An 18,616-nucleotide genomic window follows, 5' to 3' on the forward strand; every position below is an offset into this window, starting at 1 on the left:
AATATTTCTGAAAAACTGGAGATCTCCGGGTGAATTAGGTATCGGGGAAACATGCCGAACGTTTGCGTAGAAATTAATAGTTCCAAACATGTAATTTAATCATAATTGTATCAATGTGTGGGCATCAAATGTATTCCCTTGGCATTCTAAAAGATTTCTTAATTTTGTTGCGCATTTTTATAGACCGAGTCTTCGTTAAGGATACGACGGCAAATGAGAGTTTCTACTATGAGGTATTTTCAAACGAGCATTAATGGAAAAGAGGGTATCAGGTAATATTGGAACGTAAAAGTGATTGAAAATAAAATTCAAAAAGTTTCAGGACAAAAATGTAAGAATCCAGTGTACACGCTTGCTTGAGGATAAGCTGAAGATGAATCAGGCGAAATGTTACTTACATGTGAAAAGCCTATGTGTAAATGATTCTTTGGAGAGTTTGAAAGGAATGATTGTTGAATGCTCTGAAAGTTTATTTGGAGAAGCACTAGTTGGGATAATGAAAAGTGAAGCCTGGTGGAATGATGGATTGAAATATGCTGTGATTGCAATGAAAGGGTTTTTAAGGGGGTCTTTGCGTTTGGAAGCGCTTGCGGTTGCGCTTTAAATGTGTGGAAGCTTGGAATATGATATTTACAAAGAGAAGAGAAACGGAAGCAAAAAATGTGATCGCGAATAAAAGACAAAAAAAATCGCGAAAGAAATTTGAGAAAGAATACGATTGGCAGTGCAGCAAAAGAGCAGGACTGTTAGGAAAGAAATGAGAGGCTCTTCTGTGAATGGGATAAAAGAGCAAGACAAGGAGAGGGCCGAAGAACGAATGCAGTTAAGAATAAGAGTGATCTATCCTAGGATGAATATGGAGGCAGAGACTTTCGGTGGAAATATTTTGAAGATAAGTAGAATGTTGGTGAATAATATAATAAATGAGGAAAATAAAAGTAAATTAAATACCATAGATGGTCGAACAACTGCAAGGAGGTTGGTTTAAGTGAAAATGAGAATATTCACAGGAAAGCTAGAATAAAATAAACGAAAAAACTGGTCGTAGTATTTAGTAAAATGTTTAAGTATGGTTCCAAATTGCGTGTTACTCCTCTGTTTAAATGTTTAACGTATGTTTGCGCAGTTTAATCGTGCCAAGAGATTGAAGTAGTCCAATAATTTTAGTTTTGCATAAAAGGGAAGGAAGTATATTAGAATATAGGAATTATAGATCATTTTGTGCTCTGAGTATACCAAAGAAATTGTTCGACGAAGTGTTGCTTGAAATGATATGGAAAGTACGAGGGCAAATATATGGCAATATATTTGCCCTCGTAATAAGTAGGGCAAAATATTGGAGTGTGTTAGTTATATGGTTGAAAGGGAATTTGTGGATCTATTTTCACTTCATCAAGTGATTAAAAAATGAATGGATGTGCAAAGGAAAGGTAGAGAGCACTTTTTCGTTCGAATGAGCCTGTGAAGAGTAAATAAGGGGCAAGCGTGCAAGGTTATGACAGAATTTTGAGTGACTGGGCAGTTATTTACTGCTGATATGGATAATTACTTGGGTCGAAGTTTTAGTTCAGAAATAAATATCTAATGGCAATTAATTCAACTTAACTAATTGCTTTTCCTTACCAACGTTTGCACCCCATCTTCTCTTCATAGAACTAACACTGTCATTTAATTTGAGTATGTGTAGGTGTATTCTTAATTTATATATGTATATTTATGTATGTAAGGGTGTATATGTGCGTAATTATGTATGTATTTATGTATGTGTATGCATACATGTATGTTTATGTGTGTATGTATGTGTGTGTGGATATGTATGTATATGTGTAGGTATGTGTACGCATATATGTATTTATTTGTGTGTATGTGTATGTATGTGTGTGTGTATGTGTGTGTGTGTGTGTATATATATATATATATATATATATATATATATATATATATATATAATATATATACTTTTTTCTTTTCGATGTGCGAATCTGTGCTAAATGAATTTTGTCTGTCTATATGTATTTATGTGTACATATGAATGTAACTATAAGCTAAATGCCTAATATAATATGTATACGACGATGGGTTAAATGGAAGAAGGGACTATTTGGTCTTAATTTCGCCCAAATAAAGACCTCTATCTATCTATCTAACTAACTATTCAGTCCTTGCCCAAATGAGTAGTGTCCTCATTCTTTCTCCCCTTGTGGTGCGGCAGCCTCCACGATATTATTTAAGTCGCTAAATCTTCTTGCCTCGCACGGCAGATGACGTCGAACTTCGGACCTCCCGCATAGGGATCTCGTCTCTTTCGCTTTCGGTCTCCTCCTTGAGATGGGAGTAAATCTCCGTGGTTTCATATAGATGGCCCCATCTCCCTTTGACACGTTCGCTGGAGAGGACTGGCGGATCGATTCAAGTAAAATATTTATCCAACAATTTAAGGTTTCCGTGCTTGCCATTTCGCCACTGAGGGTGAGGACCCTTGGGGTCCCAAAGCTGGAAATTCGCTTGACAAAAATAGTTTAGCCTTGTTAAACTTTGCCCCTCCTCTCCCGAGTTCAAGAGTTCGTCGGCTATTCGTGCGCCTTGCTACCGAGAAGGAATTGGATCATAAAGACGAATCCCATTTTTGGGTCCAGAATTGAATTAGTGAATCCATTATTTGTATCCAATGCATGCTATTATTTCGGATTACCTCTCTGATGATAGTTGGGGAATACAAGAATTCTATCCTCGCTGTGCCCAGGCCGTATACCAAAGGCTAGGGTACTCTATTGGTCACATGTGGCAAGTTTTCCTCGGCATTCCTCGAGTGAATTGAAGTCATAGTAATATCCCAGGTCCGCTTTCACAAGATGTTCTAAACAAGGTGGTATCCCTTCTAAAGGGGATACCTCGAGACATACCATTTCCCGCCCACCATGGGAAATATATGCAGTGTTCTGACCATGGGGGAATCTAGGGTCGACTTTGTTCCCTCCCGCTCAAGTATTGTGCTCAATTTATTCCAACCGAAAATAATAACCAAAATGTTATTTCATGGAAGGCATCTTGAGGAGAAGAGGCATATACGTATATCAAGCCCCCCAGGTATTCACCACTTTTGTTGATAGAACAACAGGATCAGAAATATTTTAGATTAGTTTAATTGATTCATGTGGTGTATTCACTGTGGGTCAATATTTCTAGGAGATGTCTCTTTTGTGAAGTTTGAACGGAAAACCAGTCACTCATAAGGTTTATAGACCTTTGATCTTAAGAAGGTGGCCCCAAAAATACCGAGGGTACTAGAGGGGAGCGTTTTGCAAATTTATCCTTTGAGCAACGATTCACTGAACGCACAATGTGATTATTTAAAACTTTTCTCGGGGCACAGCCGTGCGTTTAGATGCATCATCAGTCCGAAAATGGAAGAAAATTTTCACCGGAGCGTTTACGGAAGTCTCTGATAAAACTAAAATAAATTTTGAAATATTGATTCTGTCCTGCGGTTCGAGGAGATAGTTATAAATGGGGAACATATTATTTTAATCGATACTTCAATTAATTTCTGTGAACTGATTTACTTTTATCAATAGATCTCAGTAAGTTTTATCATCTCTTATGCGTACATTCTACCGCCATGCCGCCACGAGGGTGCTTGGCAGGGGATTTTATTACACAAACTTTGAATTCCGAGGGTAAGACGTCTGTGAAAGGAGAGACGTGTATTACTGTGTTAATGGTTCCCTCTCTTTGTGCTGGCTAAGAAAATGATCAATGTTTACCCAACGCTCCAATTTTTTATATTGTTTGCGCTAACCACCGATTTAGTGGGAGGTCCTGAAGTATTTCCTCGGAGAAAAATAAACTTTCACGATCAATTCCTTCGCAATTTCTTTGATCTATCGTTTAATAGTTTCATTCTCAAGGACTCCAAAACTAACATGTAATAACTGAGAGATGCTTTGTGTTCGTCCCTGGCAAGTTTTCTCGACGGGGGCGCTTTTTTCAAAATTTTCATTAAATTCTCGGCTCAGCTTTTTTCTGGTATGCATACGCAATATATTCGATGATGTGAATTCAATAAGATATCTGAAGTAACGAGAATCACCACATTTCCATCATATTTCCGTTGACATATCCTGTTTGCGTTTCGCAGTGTCTTCACCGTATAAATTGTACGTCTTTGCCTTCCCGCGGCTAGGTTTATTGCAATGATAACTGAAGTCTTTGCTTATTCAGCAATGTTCATTTGAACTCTCCTGGTGTGTAGGTAAAGCTTGTTTTATTCTTAAAGAAATGTATTGCATTATTGTAATGTATTGTGAATATTTTTGTATTTGATTTTAGACTCCATTTATTAATTGTGTATGCCGCTAAATACGCTTAAGAGTATTTCGGGATATGTCCGCCTTGAGTTTCACTTTAATTACGGTATAGCCTGCGCAAAGGGTAAGGTCGCTTATAGCTTTAAAAATGATATAGATTATTTAAGATTGATAATCGGAATAACAAAAAATTGGCTGGTCACTATCTCGTGCATAACATAATTCTGCCAGTGCCAATCACCGTCGGAAGAAATTCCTTGCCGATATATGGAGGTGTTTCTTTGGGTTCTAACGGTTACGCATCATGCTGAAATAGTGTCGTCGAAATAGAGCATAACATGCAGAACCAAACAAAATGATGGCATAGCTCTAAAGCATCCAGATATAATATCGCGTAGCTGCATTGATATAGGATGGAGAAGGAAGGTAAGGTACTCCATGTCTTTAAGAGCGGGTAAAATAAAAATGAGTTATAGATATCACCAATTAAATGTCTTCTCGTGAAAAAATATTATAAACTCGCCATCGGTTTTCTTACGTATCCCAGGATTTGTTGGAAAGCGAATCATCATCTTCATTATATCAGACATTTAAGAAGATAATATAGCAGGAAGGAGGAAAAAGCGATTTACCCAATTTGTACGCTCTAAACACGATTAAACACGTTGAAAATTAAAAGCGTATTAGTTTTTTTTCAAAAGATATCACTTAGAGTTTGATGGTGCCACGTGACATTACGGCTACCGTGGAAGATATTTTTGCTATATACGAGCTCGTATTCTTTTGATTTTCAAATGATTTTTCTCTGTTTTCCAAGGTAATTCCTTTTTTTAAGTAACTCGAGGTCTGGCTTCCCGACGGTTCATATTCTGTGGGAAATTCTCTATGTACGCTCTGAGGAGCAACTCTTAGCGTAGGAAAGGGTCAGGAGGGGAAGTTTCAGGGAGCGGAGAGGTCGGGGTTAAGAAGAGGAGGGGGGTGTCGGAGGAGGGCGAGGTGGGGTGGGGGAAGAACTCACGGCTCCGTCTGGTGTCGGACGCCCGACGAGCAATGTCTCTGAATAAGTGATGCCGAAACTTTTATGAAGACGCGGGGATGAGTCGTGTGATGATGCGATTATGACGTCACGACAACGACGTGATACTTGGCACGTCTCTTTAGTCTACATAATTAACGCTAACGGCGACTGCGGGAGGCAACCTTTTAATCTCCTCCAATCTTCATAGTTTGTTATGTCTCGGAATCCGGGGCAGTTGAAAGGTGGCCCCCGAAATGAACTGTATTGGATTAAGTTTATTAGATCCACATGGGTTTGGCCTGGATTGAGAATAAGCAATTGTTCTCGGTAACCAGCACTGGTAGTTATTTGAAAAGACGTCACGTACCTTTACGACATGAAGCATGACATTTAAGTTATTAAGGTGGGAGTTAATTTTTCAAAAACTACGTCCTACATTTATTTAAGGTTTCGCTTCTAAACACCTACTATGTATTCATCCCAAAGGATTCCACTTTTCTCATGAATTTCTCTCTCAAAATTTTAGGGACCATTTTAATATTAATTAATTAATCTTGAAATTTAGTAGTACTCATTATTATAAATGCTATCGCTGACAGTTCTTATTTGTGTTTGTGTACGACGATTATTTTCGCCCTAGCCATGCTAGACTAAATAGTTATCTCATAAAAATATTTCATAAACCCTGTTAACAATATAATTATTCAGTTATTGAACATGTATTTTACATCGCCATGTCTGGTTCAATACCGTGATTGAACCAAAGGAAGAATCAGGATTCAAGAAATTCCGTAACAGCTTCTACTTCTTTATTTGTGCATCATCTTTAAGGCTACCATTGTATAGCACACAAAATTAAAGTATAACATGCGCGCTAACTATATTTTTTTAAAATCAGATGAAATTGATTTTGGTATTATTACTTATCTGATTGCAAGGGTTGTAGAAATTATTTTCGAATCCTCGATCTTATTTCACTGGGTTTGTACGTCATACTTGCATTAGGTATCCAGACGACCGATCTGGGAGAGAAACACTGAAAAAGCAAGATAACGCTTTTCGTATATTTTGATCCGCTCAAGAAAATTGTGTAGAAGAGAAGGCAAGCTTGTAATGAGAAATCGAGTGCTATGAATGGCAATGTAAAGATGGCTTGAATGCAGATTATCTTATGCTAATATTTTTTAATGGAATATTTGCCATTAAACTCATTAATATATACTTGATTCTAATACCATTAATTTTTCATCAAGAGGCTCAGGAACTATCTGTATCCCCTACAGTCATACTTTCAATTTCTTATCCGTAGATTTACGAGATTTAGGTACACTACAACTCTTATGGCTGTAATTGAAAAGCCTAAGCTATTCTTATGCGCCAGAATTTAAGCGCCTTTTCTCTTAATCCGCCACCCTTAATCCTATCCTTAAACTTAAAGATATATTTTTTTAAAATAACGAATTCCGACGAGGAAGCTATAGTTTGAGTTACATAGATTCTCCTTGAGAACACTGAAGAGCGGCAGAACTCCAAATTCATTTATCTGCCTCAGTTCCTGTCAGTTTAGTCTTAAGAGTAATATAAAACTTTCTATGCCGTATGTTGTGTAATTTAGATGCCAGTACCAACTTCTATGCAATTTATTATCACCAGTAGAATCCGTATATGCGAATAGCAAGAGTTCGAAGTTTTAAAATACGGGCTTTAGGATAAAGGGATAGTTTTCGTATTATTTTTTCACTATCGGTAATGAGAGATAACATTTTACGCTCTTTGCTGATTGACCAGGTGCATAAATGATGAAGTCCGATGAAAAATTCGAACCAAATGTTTCATACAAAATGTAAAAGTTGTAAAACATTTTTAACAACTTTGCACTTTCTCCAAAAGGCCTTATCGGTCTGTTTGTGTTATATATTTGATTAGTTAATGAATTTGAGAACTTACAAGTATATCTACTTGATTTGTGTGAAAATACTTAGTTGAAAAGTGCAATTACATAAGTTTGGAAAAATATGATTCCCTCGTGCACAATTCAATTCCTGAATTAGTCTAACCGTTTAGTAATGTAAAGAGGGATGAAATACATTTTAAAGTAATTTAATACTTTCAAATTGTCATCATACATGTAGGTAAGGTAAATTCTGATGAAAAATCACCTCTTCCGAAGAATCGTACATCTGCAACAAAGTGGGGGCGCATTACAAACACTTCTATAGACCTATTGAGGAACGGTTAACGAACAGTTGTGTCTCGTCCCTCACTTGGAGACTCATAAACGACGACTTGCATTCGAGCTTACTCTCCGTACAAATCAAATTGAGATATTTTGAGGTTCATACTTGCGCTCGAGAAATATTCGTTACTCGGATTCTCGGATGATCCATTAGAGTTTAAGGAACTACTCGTCTTTGGGCAACTATTTCGAATACCATTCGGATTCTATTTTATGTGGAATTCATTGAAATAAATTTGTGATATCAAATATAGTTATTTATTCAGAATGAACAGAAGTTTGTACGCACAATGCATTATTCGTAGTTTTACATAAACTATTACCACCTTACATTATCATAATTCTTAATTGTTACCCGGTTTTCAATGGATCCGCTATTGAAATAATAGTCTTGGTTTTATTAATTATAATCACGAATTTGGGTTAGATGAAATTTGGTAAATTAATTAATATTGCGGTTTTAATTATGTTTTTATTGATAGTGTTGTCTGTAACAAACTTCTATGTTTTTCAAATTAACTATTTGAATAATGGAATTATTTTCCCAATCGGGTATTAATCGGGTGTGTACATTAATTAGGACGACGTCAGTATTCTCTTACCATCCAAATTATTATCTCCAAGTTCATTCTAAAATACAATTGCATCAATGGATGATACAAAAAGAACTCTTTGAGTTTTGGAATATTGTCACCGAAACGGATAAGGTATGGAATAATGATACCATGAGTAATGATTGCTTCGTTCCTATTCAAAAGTTACAGAAGTATGCTAAGTGTGTAATGGCAGTGAGGAATACCGAGTGCATCTACGAACAGAAAAAAACAATAATCTTAAGAAAGGAATGATTTAAAAATCATGATTTCACAAACCATTACAAAGGCACCGATGCACGTCAGAAAATTTTAAAGATTTAGCAAGAAACGTGGCTAAAAGTGAACCTCATTTCCTCTATCCTAGATTTTAACAGATAATCTCTCCACGCTCACCCGCAGTTGTGATTCGGTGAAGTCCTAATAAAATTTTAAAAAGGGGCCACGGAAGCGATTAGATGTCCAAGTTGATCTCTTGTGTACTGTACACTACACCTTGAGTAACTATGCCTCGTCGAGTGAGTCTTTCTCAAGCTTATTCCTCTCCTGTATTTTCTGGAATAAGTAAAAGTAATCTCCTTCTGTATCGACCAAGCTGCGATGAGTATGGAAACCAGTGAGTCTCCATTGAGGAGATAGAGTTCGTCGTCACACAAAGTTGTTCTTTTGTTCTTTTCATGATAATGAACTTGATAGATAGGATTTTTCAAACCGGAATGCATAAGTAATTTAGTGTATCTGGGAGAATGTTCTAAATCTAGTCTACTCTGAGAAAACTGACCAGTACAGCATACTACTTTCAAATTCATCCGTCTCGTAATTTTTTTACCCGAAAAATAGAGCATAAGGTGAGAGAAAAAAGAAAGAAACTGAGAGTAGTAGTTATCAATGAGAAAGTAGCAGAAGTAGGGGAGATTAATTTGGAGGATAAGGCAAATATATGGGGAATTATTAGGAGGAAGACAAAGGAATGAAGCATTTTAGAAATCGCGTGGGTTATTTGGAAACATTAGCAATTGAAAAGGTCATTGATAGAAAATTAAACGCGTTCCACAATTTTAGAATTTTCCCTCGTATATTTCCTCATAGTAGGAATTTTAATCTGTTTAAAAACTACCATTATTGAAATAAAATTTCTAAAATAAAACTTCCAAATTATGAGTGAATAATACTTAAGCCAAAATCGGAAAAGAGACCGCGGTTCATTTCTCTCTTCGTGATAACATATAAGTCTCAATAATTCGGTGAGAACGCTGAAGGCCATCCTGATAGTAATAATGCTTAAGAAACCTTTCATGCTTTGATGATTTCTGATGTGGAGACATTCCAGGATGGCCGTAGGTAGGCCGTAAGGTAGGAAGTCTTAAGGAAGCGAGTTTTCAGATTAGAAAACAATGGGCGTGTAACCAACCCTAAACTTATTATCCTACAACGGCGAGCAAAAATACTCAAATGCTGTAAAAACTTGAAGAACGCCTTTTTCATTGGAGACAAATCTTGATGAACATATTTTCTACTCTTATTAAAAAGCAGCCAAAAACAAATTAAACAAATAAAACAGCACTATTCATAAAGGGTCGCCAAAATTGTTTCTCATAGTAAATGCTGTGTTAGCCGCTAATCTTGGATCTCACTATGTAATTTTTGAATGAGCACCATTATTCTTGTCCAAATCGAAAAATACACATCGGGAGCACATAACAAAGTGACCCTTTCTGTCGGAACGTGTTTGAACTACGGTAGATAAGTGTTTGTGATGCTCTTTGAGAGCGTGGGTCTATGCCAAGCTACGGCAAAGATGGGGACAGAAAGACAGGAGACCGTTGGGAAGAGATGAAATGAAATGCATTGTATCTCGGTTCGAGGATTTGTTCATGTAGGTCATACATTAGGACTGAAGGCTATACGACTCGAGGATCTCGGTGGCGTGGAAAAATTAATGAGTTTACTCGCGAAAAATATGCATCTGTCTACGCCATTCGAATAAAAAACCTTGGAGTCCACTTTCTATTGACAAAGGTCCTCCTTTTTCAAGACTTGGAGCGATTGGCACATAAAAAATTCTTAATTCCTCTCTCAGCCCATTCTCTGCCAAAACACCTTCTGGCATGTCCTTCATAGAATTACACGTGATAGGCGTAGTTTCACACCGTCCTTATGCTAATTAATGAGTGAACATAGAAGATCGCCTTATCTAGATGAATAAAAATCATAACTGTATGAAATTTTCAATTTTTAAAAGAAATGTGAAATTATCAAACATGAAAAGAGACTAAATATGAGCGCAGGGTGACATATTAGTTTCAGAAATCACGTTACTACCGATTGGCAAAAAGCCAGTTTGCAGCTAATTTCTTGGGCCATGTAGTTTAATATTTATATGGCTGGGAACGGAATCATTATTCACGAACTTGCTCACTTGGTTGGAAATTAAATTCAGGTCTAAATACTGCACCAATGATTTTGCATGTGTTCAAACGATATGTTTTCAATGGACGAATGATGATTTCTGATTAAACTGTGAAATCTACATAAAAATCGTCTTTCTTTAAAGAATTGTTGTCACTTACCTAAACCAGCTGTTATTAAATGTTTTGAATCATATTATTCTCTGTTTTTCTGGAATGTAGTCATACACTGTAAATTTACGAGTAAATATTCTACTACAGTAATCAAAATAGCCCAATGAATAGCCCGAATTGGATTGCGTTCAGCGGAGAGGAGCTAGATTTGTAAAACGTTGTTATGATAAGTTACAGATTGAAGGTCTTCCATAAATTGGAGGAAGGTCTCTTTAGCAGTGATGTTGAAAATGTATTACCATCCCCATCGTTGTATGGTCGGAGAGATCATGTCAATAAAATCAGAGAGATTGAATGTCGAACAGTTAGATTTAAGATTTCATTTTTTCCACGAACGATAAGGGATCAGAATAACATTGTCCGACCGCGGTAGGGTCATATTCAGGTTTAAATTAGTCTGGTGTGTGTACTCACCCCCTGCCACACACGAGCGATGGTGTGCAAGCGATGGCTTGCAGGGTACGAAAATAAATAAATTAACAACGTATTTTACAAAATCCTCCACCCAATTATTATTTACTAAGAAGTTGGGTCAGCACAACTAAAGAAGAAGTCGCTTAGAGAAACTATCTTCGGGAGGTATCGTACAAAGAAAACGGCACACTGCTTTTGCGAGCTGTATTGTCTATCCCTCACCACTGCGGTCGGTGGCCGAAAGCAGTTTCCGCCCCTTAGCTCCTGCTAGGCAAGTGTTTCGAACGTCGGCGGCGGAGGGACGGTGCTTCTCCTGCAGGGCTGTAGGTTGCACCACGCGGTAATGCAGAGCAAGGAAGCGGTTGCTACGTCTGCAGCGGGAGAACTTGTGTGGCCCGACTCTGAGCAAGGAGGCCATTCGGGTGGGAGGGAGGGGGTAACAGTGAAAGAAAAACCAGAGGACCGGGCGAATCCACCCCAACCGAGTCCCATTAAGTGTTGTGATCACCAGGGTTACCTCGGCGACTGAAGGAGAATAGTTTCAGCTGAAGTGTGCATAGGGGTAGGGAGTGTACGCTATCGATTGATACTGGTGCCCAGGCGTAATTGCTGGCCCGAGAGTGGTGTCGATTACAAGGGATGGTGAAGTCCCCCTACCGAAATAACAATGTTAGTGGAGCCCCCGTGTGGAACCATGAAGCTTTTGTAGTGATCATCATCAGTATTTCAATCCTAGGATTGGTTTTCTGCAGCTACTACATTCCATTTTATTTGAATGCAAGGCTGCATTTTCTAGGGAGAATAAATAATGCGGTGGTTTCCCGTTGCCTTTCATATTGTAGAACTGCGGCCGATACCGTGAACTTCACTCTCGCCCGCAGCTGTGGCAGCTGACGCCGGGCCGACCCACTCGGTCTGTACCACCAGTGCCTAACGATGAAACTGTTGCCTTTCACCATTGGTTCAGAGTAGCTTTTTAGTAGGAATCTTTTTTTTCTAGTTGCCTCGTTCCGAAATAACATTATTGTATTTTTCTGTTTATATGTGGTTGCCTCGTTCCGAGAAACCATTAATAAACGTTTTCTAAGCTGAGAAATTTTCGCCGGTTACGGGAATCGAGCAGCGACCTTCAGCTCCACAAGCAGACACGCTACCTCTGGTCTACCCCCGCCCCCAATGTATATGCTATTTTTTAGCGAATGGGCAGCGATTTAGTGTGACCGTACGAGGGGTAGACTATGTGGGAGGTTACAGTGAAATACTAGGTTTCGATATTTTATTGAAATACCACAGTGTCATTAATGTTGTTGACTAGGTGTTGTTTATGGGAGATAATCGGAACCCCATACGAGGAGCTATTTCCAATGCATAAACTGAAGGAGTGTGTAAGGTATTAAAGAAGGTGAGGATTGAGAGGAGATGAGACGTTTCTCATCAAGTTTGGCTAATAATGGAGCAATACCCCTTGAAGTGGGGAATTGGTATGGGTATAAATGACCGAGGGAGAACTGTCCCTGGGCAAGGAGTATAGGACGGAACATTTTTAGTTAGAGACACCGGGGCATTATCACGAGGGGTGTGTGTAGAATTTCCCCGAAACGGGACGTCTTTTTGATGAAAGAAAATTTTTGCTGGAAAGAAGACGCCAGGGTTGCCCTTACATAGCTGGAGTTCCCGTGCGGCGATCTCCTATTCTATTGCGGCCAAGGACGCACGACCGCTCCTTTGCAGATAGCGCGGCGCCTGAGACCGCACCACCTCCGGCACCCATTGCCTTCTCCCCACGTCGACGTTATCCCTCTCCCCTTATCAACCCTCCTCCCGTTTCCTTGCAATTCGAGGTCCTGAAGTGATGAGTGAGAACGACAAGATAGTGTAAAATGATTTCTTGAGCTTTTTGTTTGTCGTGGATATGGTGGTAATTGGGGTGATATCGGAAAGAAATCAAGACATATGAATGTCAGAGCTTACTTGAATCGTTGAAATTATTCTAAGTTTTATTGACTAACATCTTAATTCACGTCTAAATGTACAGTATTAGATCGCATTACGATCGGTCGTTGTGCAAGAATGCGTTTGTTCGAGTGTCTCTCCTTCCCCTAACCGCCTTCTCTCCCGGATGATGACCAGGGTTCCCATGCACGTCTTCCTCACCCACACCTCCCCCTTCTATTCCCCACTCCTCACTCTCTCGGGAGATATGCCTGCTGCGCATGGGTGCTAATGATCAAGTTGCGGTAGTCGGGCGTAAATGGAGTGAGCCCGGCGATGATTGTACAGTGGGTGCGACAGTTTAGGGATTGATAAAACTGAAGTGTAAAAGCGATTCCCACTACCCTACCCCACGAGTTCCCTGAGTGATTCTCCAGCAGACCACTTAAATCATTAACAATATTATTTTTTAATTTTACAGTAGTTATATATATATATATATATATATATATATATATATATATATATATATGTTTTGTTTAGCTATCGCAGTCACAACACACCAGTCATATATGTATACCTAAAATGTTATACATGTACGCGGGTATCAGTAACCGGTAGGAAGTTGATCAAAGCGAATTCAAAGGATTTCGAGCGTGTTTCCGTTACAATATTTATTCCGTGAATGAGTGGCATTCACCCTCCATTTAAATGGAGGGAGTATTAAATTACATGCCCACCTAAACATCCTGATTATGTTAATCAAAATGAAATATTCACCACGGACTCTCATGAATGATTAATTTTTTTTAAGTGTTCCGTTCTTGTTTTTCGGCTATGATTTGAAAACATTTAAGTAAATGAAATCGGCAATTCTTTTCTGACAGCTTATGATGAATTTTGAATTTCTTTGAATTGAATGCATTATTCACTGAAAACAGTAACTACCTAATGCCTATATGTAATGTTAAAGGGTAACTACTTTTCAGATTGCTAAGGGACTTACATTTTCACGCCGAATTTTGGGAGGATATAAAGTTAACTTTTACGTTAAAAAGAAAAATTTACTGAAAGAGCACCTTAGACGAGGCTAGTTTCAACTTAAAGACTGTGTATTATCAGCGTATGCGGAAAAGAGATTGTGAGTTCAAGGGCCAGTGAAGGGAACGAAGACCAGCTGCGAAAGTATCTGTCTTTCGGGGAAAGTTGCCGAGTGGGCCGCTGTTTACAGTCTCATTCACCGCCGGCTCACTCGCAGAGTGGACGCCAATGCGCCTTGTCATCTGTCGAGTCGAGCGCCTCATTCTTCAAAGTCGCTCTCAGACGCTGTGATGAGATGCAGCTGGATGCGTGGTATTACAATGACCCTTGGAAATGAAATTGTAATCCTCAAATATTTCGATAAAAAAGCATTTACAGCTTGACCAGCTACCGGAATATCCGAGAAAATTTCGGGGATTCAGCGCGAGAGGGAAGAATCATTTAATTTTGTGGGAAGTAGAGATTTTTTCCACGAGGTTTCACAAAATAGTTGAAAAGTAATTAAAAATGAACAAAATGAACAAGAAATGACTTAAAAAGCCTTCTTTTGCAGCTTCAGAACGGTAAATTGCGGAGTTCCTGGCTCTTTTGCCATCTCGACGAATCCTCGCAGAGCAATCGCATCAAATATATGTCGAGTTTATCAGCGCATGTGCTGGTTTTAATCAGCTTTCAACCGATTAGTTTTCTATGGCTCATATTAAAACATCATCACGTTTCCAGAGGAAGGTGAAGGAAAAATTAGTAGGCGTGCAGGACTAGAGAGGAACAATTTGAAGAGTAGTGGGTGATATATAAACATAGGAAAAATTTCAGTCACTCCAGATCTCCGTTGTGTTCACCTATTGTTTTAGTTTGTTAGTTCGCATGTTGCTATACAGTATGGCAGGACTATTGTTTCTAGATTTGCAACCATCGGTGATGACAATGGAATCATAACCTCTGAGCAAAGCACATATGGAAATGTACGTTTTGAGTCCTTTCTCTCTCGAGAAACATCCGATCACCTAGTAACACAGATAGACTGCGATAGAAAATTTCAGTCGCACTCATACTCGAAATAATATAATAATATTCCCTCCGAGAGGGGTCTTCATTTGGTTGGAAAGCTATTAGAATCCGCAAGTTATTACAGTCGGAATTGAGACCATCGAATACCCTTTCTCGGCGGAGTCTTTACATTCCAAGAAGCACAATTGCTACATACTCATGCGCAAATATTAACTTTGACAGAACTAGCGTCTGCGAAGCACAACTGTTGAGATAAATAATGGATTGAGTCGGAAAAATAAAAAATATATATGATCTCCGAAAGATAATAGTGTTCTATTTTTTATAACCTTTTCGACATGAAGGGTCTTGATAGGGCATTGAGTAGAGCGTTAGGCACCTGGGCATCCTCAGCTGCACCCGAGCTGGGTGGATATTCGGGTAGCAAATTATTCTGGGAAGCCGCAGACAGCACATGAAAAGGAACTGGCCCCCGACTCTGAATATGAAAATTTCACAATCCTTTGGGCTTAGTGTTAGGTGAGCTCTACCTTCAACTATGAAATGAATCTTCGAGTTGATTACTATGTTATTTTTCAACACTTTCATTGACCTCACTCTAGATTTCCGTCGTCCATATTTTATTCTCCATATGGCACTTGAGAACTTGTGCCTTAGTTGTCTAAATAAAGACGCCCAATTCCAAATCTACATCGGATACTAATTAAATTTGCTTGAAATCAAAGGCAATTGAAGAGCAGTGCCCACTTACCTCCTCCGACGATAAGGGTAGTGATGACCAGAAGCGAGAGAGGTATCTTCGTTCTCAGCGTGTGAAAGAAGAACCGCCTGGTGAGTCGTTTAGCGTAGGCCGGGGTCGCCGCGGATGCCCTGCTAGAGCACCCGTAGGCGCGGTCCCGCGTCACGGTATGCCCAACGAACGCCATTCCTATACGTGCGCCGTCTTCTTTGCCTTGTTTTCTCGGTCGCCCAGCCACAATTTGTTCGCGTGTATCCTGGAAATATAATTGAATTTTTCATTTGTTGTGGGAAGTTACGATCGGTTTGCTTAAACCCAAATAAAAGCATTTCAAGCGTAATTTAATAGTTTTAGTAGTAAGTATAGATTCATAATTGCGCGGTCAATGTAAAAAACTGAAAATTTAAGAAAGATTAAATCTATTAAATATTTTCTGGAAAATCTGATGATTAATAACTTGTAAATTTGAGATTTTTGAAGCAATGTAAAATAAATGCAAAATCCATGTGATGATTCCAGAAATTCTGGAAAGGTTATTAGTGCCCTAAACAAATGAAGTGTGCGAGTTTTACTTTCCGTTAAAAATGAGGTTTCCTTGGACCAGTAGTGAAATTATCAACCTCAACCTTTTTAGGCAAATATGTAGACATTAAAATTTTTAATGAATCTTAATTTCTACACCTTTGGTGATTTAAAGAAACTCGTCTTCTCATGCTTAATACCCTACCACAGACTACCTAGAAGGATTCAACCTCCTGGACAAGTGAGTGCCTTGCTTTGCACACTGATGTCCTGTTTATGTTCTGAGGCTCAGTTTCTAATGAGTCACATTACATAATTTTTTACATGTGGTTTATTTTAATCCAGCGAAGGTTGCCCTTAAATTGCAAAACATGAGTAGCGTGGTGATTTTCAAAAAAACTGCGAAAGGTGATGATCCTTGATTCGATACAGATATACTTTTTTAATAGGCTATCTTTTTAACTTACTATCCGCCTGTTTTTTGGAAAAATGAAGAACTGCTTCTACAGTTTTCGCCTTTATGTTTAGGTATGAAATTTATATTAATTTTGCGGCTTCAAGGAAGGGGATAACGTCTCCGAAATTAGTGTGGTTTTAAAAAGAAATTCTCCACAATTAAGCTTAATTCCTATTCCTAAGTCCAATTTGACTAAGATTCGAGATTGAGGTTATGTATATTGTTGTAGCGGGTACTTTGTTTTCGTATGACTGCTCCTCATAGATACAGTGGTTACGATGAAATGTCTTCGCCCGACCCTCGACTCACTCTCCGCTCGGAGGGGCAAATGATGAAAAAGCGAGGTAGAGGGAGGAAACTGATAAGCGTTTGGTTGGAATTTAGTGAGATAGGAAGGATACAGAGCGATCTAAAGAACATGTTATTGTAATGCGTAGTATAGGGTTTAAGAATGTTTTGCGTCTTGTTTCCCAGAGCTATGGAATGAGGAAGTGGTTAATGCCTATCGAAAATTTACTGTAACCCGGTGAACAACTGCAAGTTAAAACCCATTTGAATTCTTATATAAAGGAAATAACAGCCAAAAGATTCAAAGATTAGGTGTGTAAAACCTATAGCTAGCCCGTTTTAAAAAGTTTGAATTTTGCACTACGGACTATCGGAATATATGAATTTTCACGAACACCATTAAGCAAGCATTTGGTAACATGCATAAAGCAGGAGTTAACCTTTAGCTTGAGATTGACAAAAGTTATGGCGTAACTATGAATCAGACTTCTCGTTTATGATTCAGACACCGATATTCCAATGAGAAGGTTAATCAAAACATTAAAAAATCTTATCCTAATGTCGAAAATTGAGAGCTAATTGTAGCCAAAGCGAAACTCTTCAGCTCGAGAATCCATTTCCCAATCCTTCTTTATAGTTTTACGAAAAACCGCGTTCCAGTTAAAAAAACTGAGCAGTGGAGAAAGGTACTTAAGTTTAAACACCGCGGACGAATAAGCAATTCATTCAGCAGTCAGTTTATGTGGGGCATTTCCCGGTTTTTAATTCATATGAGGTTGTCTTTGATTATTTCCAAAAAAATTTAATCCAGAAAGAAATCTGGAAGGGAAAATGGATTTTAGAGAAACCATGGCCTCAAAGCGAGAGGCTAGGAGATTAACGCAAGTAGTACGAGGGTCATCCGGAAAGTAGTACCCGTTCGTGAAATAAAGACACAAAAGTAAATATTAACAAACATAAAAAATTTTATTTGAAAGAGGATACTTTAAACTACTTCTCAACATAATCTCCAAGCAAATTAAGGCATTTGTCATAACGTGTGACAAGTTTCTGTATTCCTGCTGCATAGTCCTTCGCCGCCAGCTCATTGAGATACGCGAGGGACCCATCTTGCACAAATTTTTGCATAATGCAGATGGTGTTTAACAATTTCATGAACAATTGTTCGAGAAACATTGGGAAAATGCTCACAGATGTCATCAATTGTGACGCGCCGATCGTTCCTCACGAATTCGTCAACTGAGCTCACCAGTTGGTCTGTAATGACAGACGGTCTCTCCGAACGCTCATCGTCGTGTGTGTTCCCCCTCCCCATGTTGAAGTTGCGACACCACCGCCGAACAGACGACTCGTCCATTACATTGTCTCCATACACCTCCTTTAATTGGCGATGAATATCACATGGGCGAACGTTTCTTGCATTGAGGAATTTAATCACTGCCCTCACTTCACAACTGGCGGCGTTCTCAATTTTTT

At 38.6% G+C, this 18,616-nt stretch overlaps 1 protein-coding gene across 1 annotated transcript in view; it reads right to left on the reverse strand.

Annotated features, from left to right (window-relative positions):
• Window positions 1-18,616, reverse strand: part of LOC139693791 (uncharacterized) — a 189,543-nt gene that overhangs the window by 34,130 nt on the left and 136,797 nt on the right. The window contains exon 3 of the mRNA XM_071592070.1: window positions 15,886-16,129. Coding sequence (XP_071448171.1) covers window positions 15,886-16,129 — 244 coding nt within the window. The remainder of the gene's footprint in view (window positions 1-15,885; window positions 16,130-18,616) is intronic.

Source organism: Hetaerina americana, unplaced genomic scaffold, assembly GCF_022747635.1.
Source record: "Hetaerina americana unplaced genomic scaffold, ioHetAmer1.1.p SCAF_5, whole genome shotgun sequence".
In the NCBI taxonomy this organism is placed as follows: domain Eukaryota; kingdom Metazoa; phylum Arthropoda; class Insecta; order Odonata; family Calopterygidae; genus Hetaerina; species Hetaerina americana.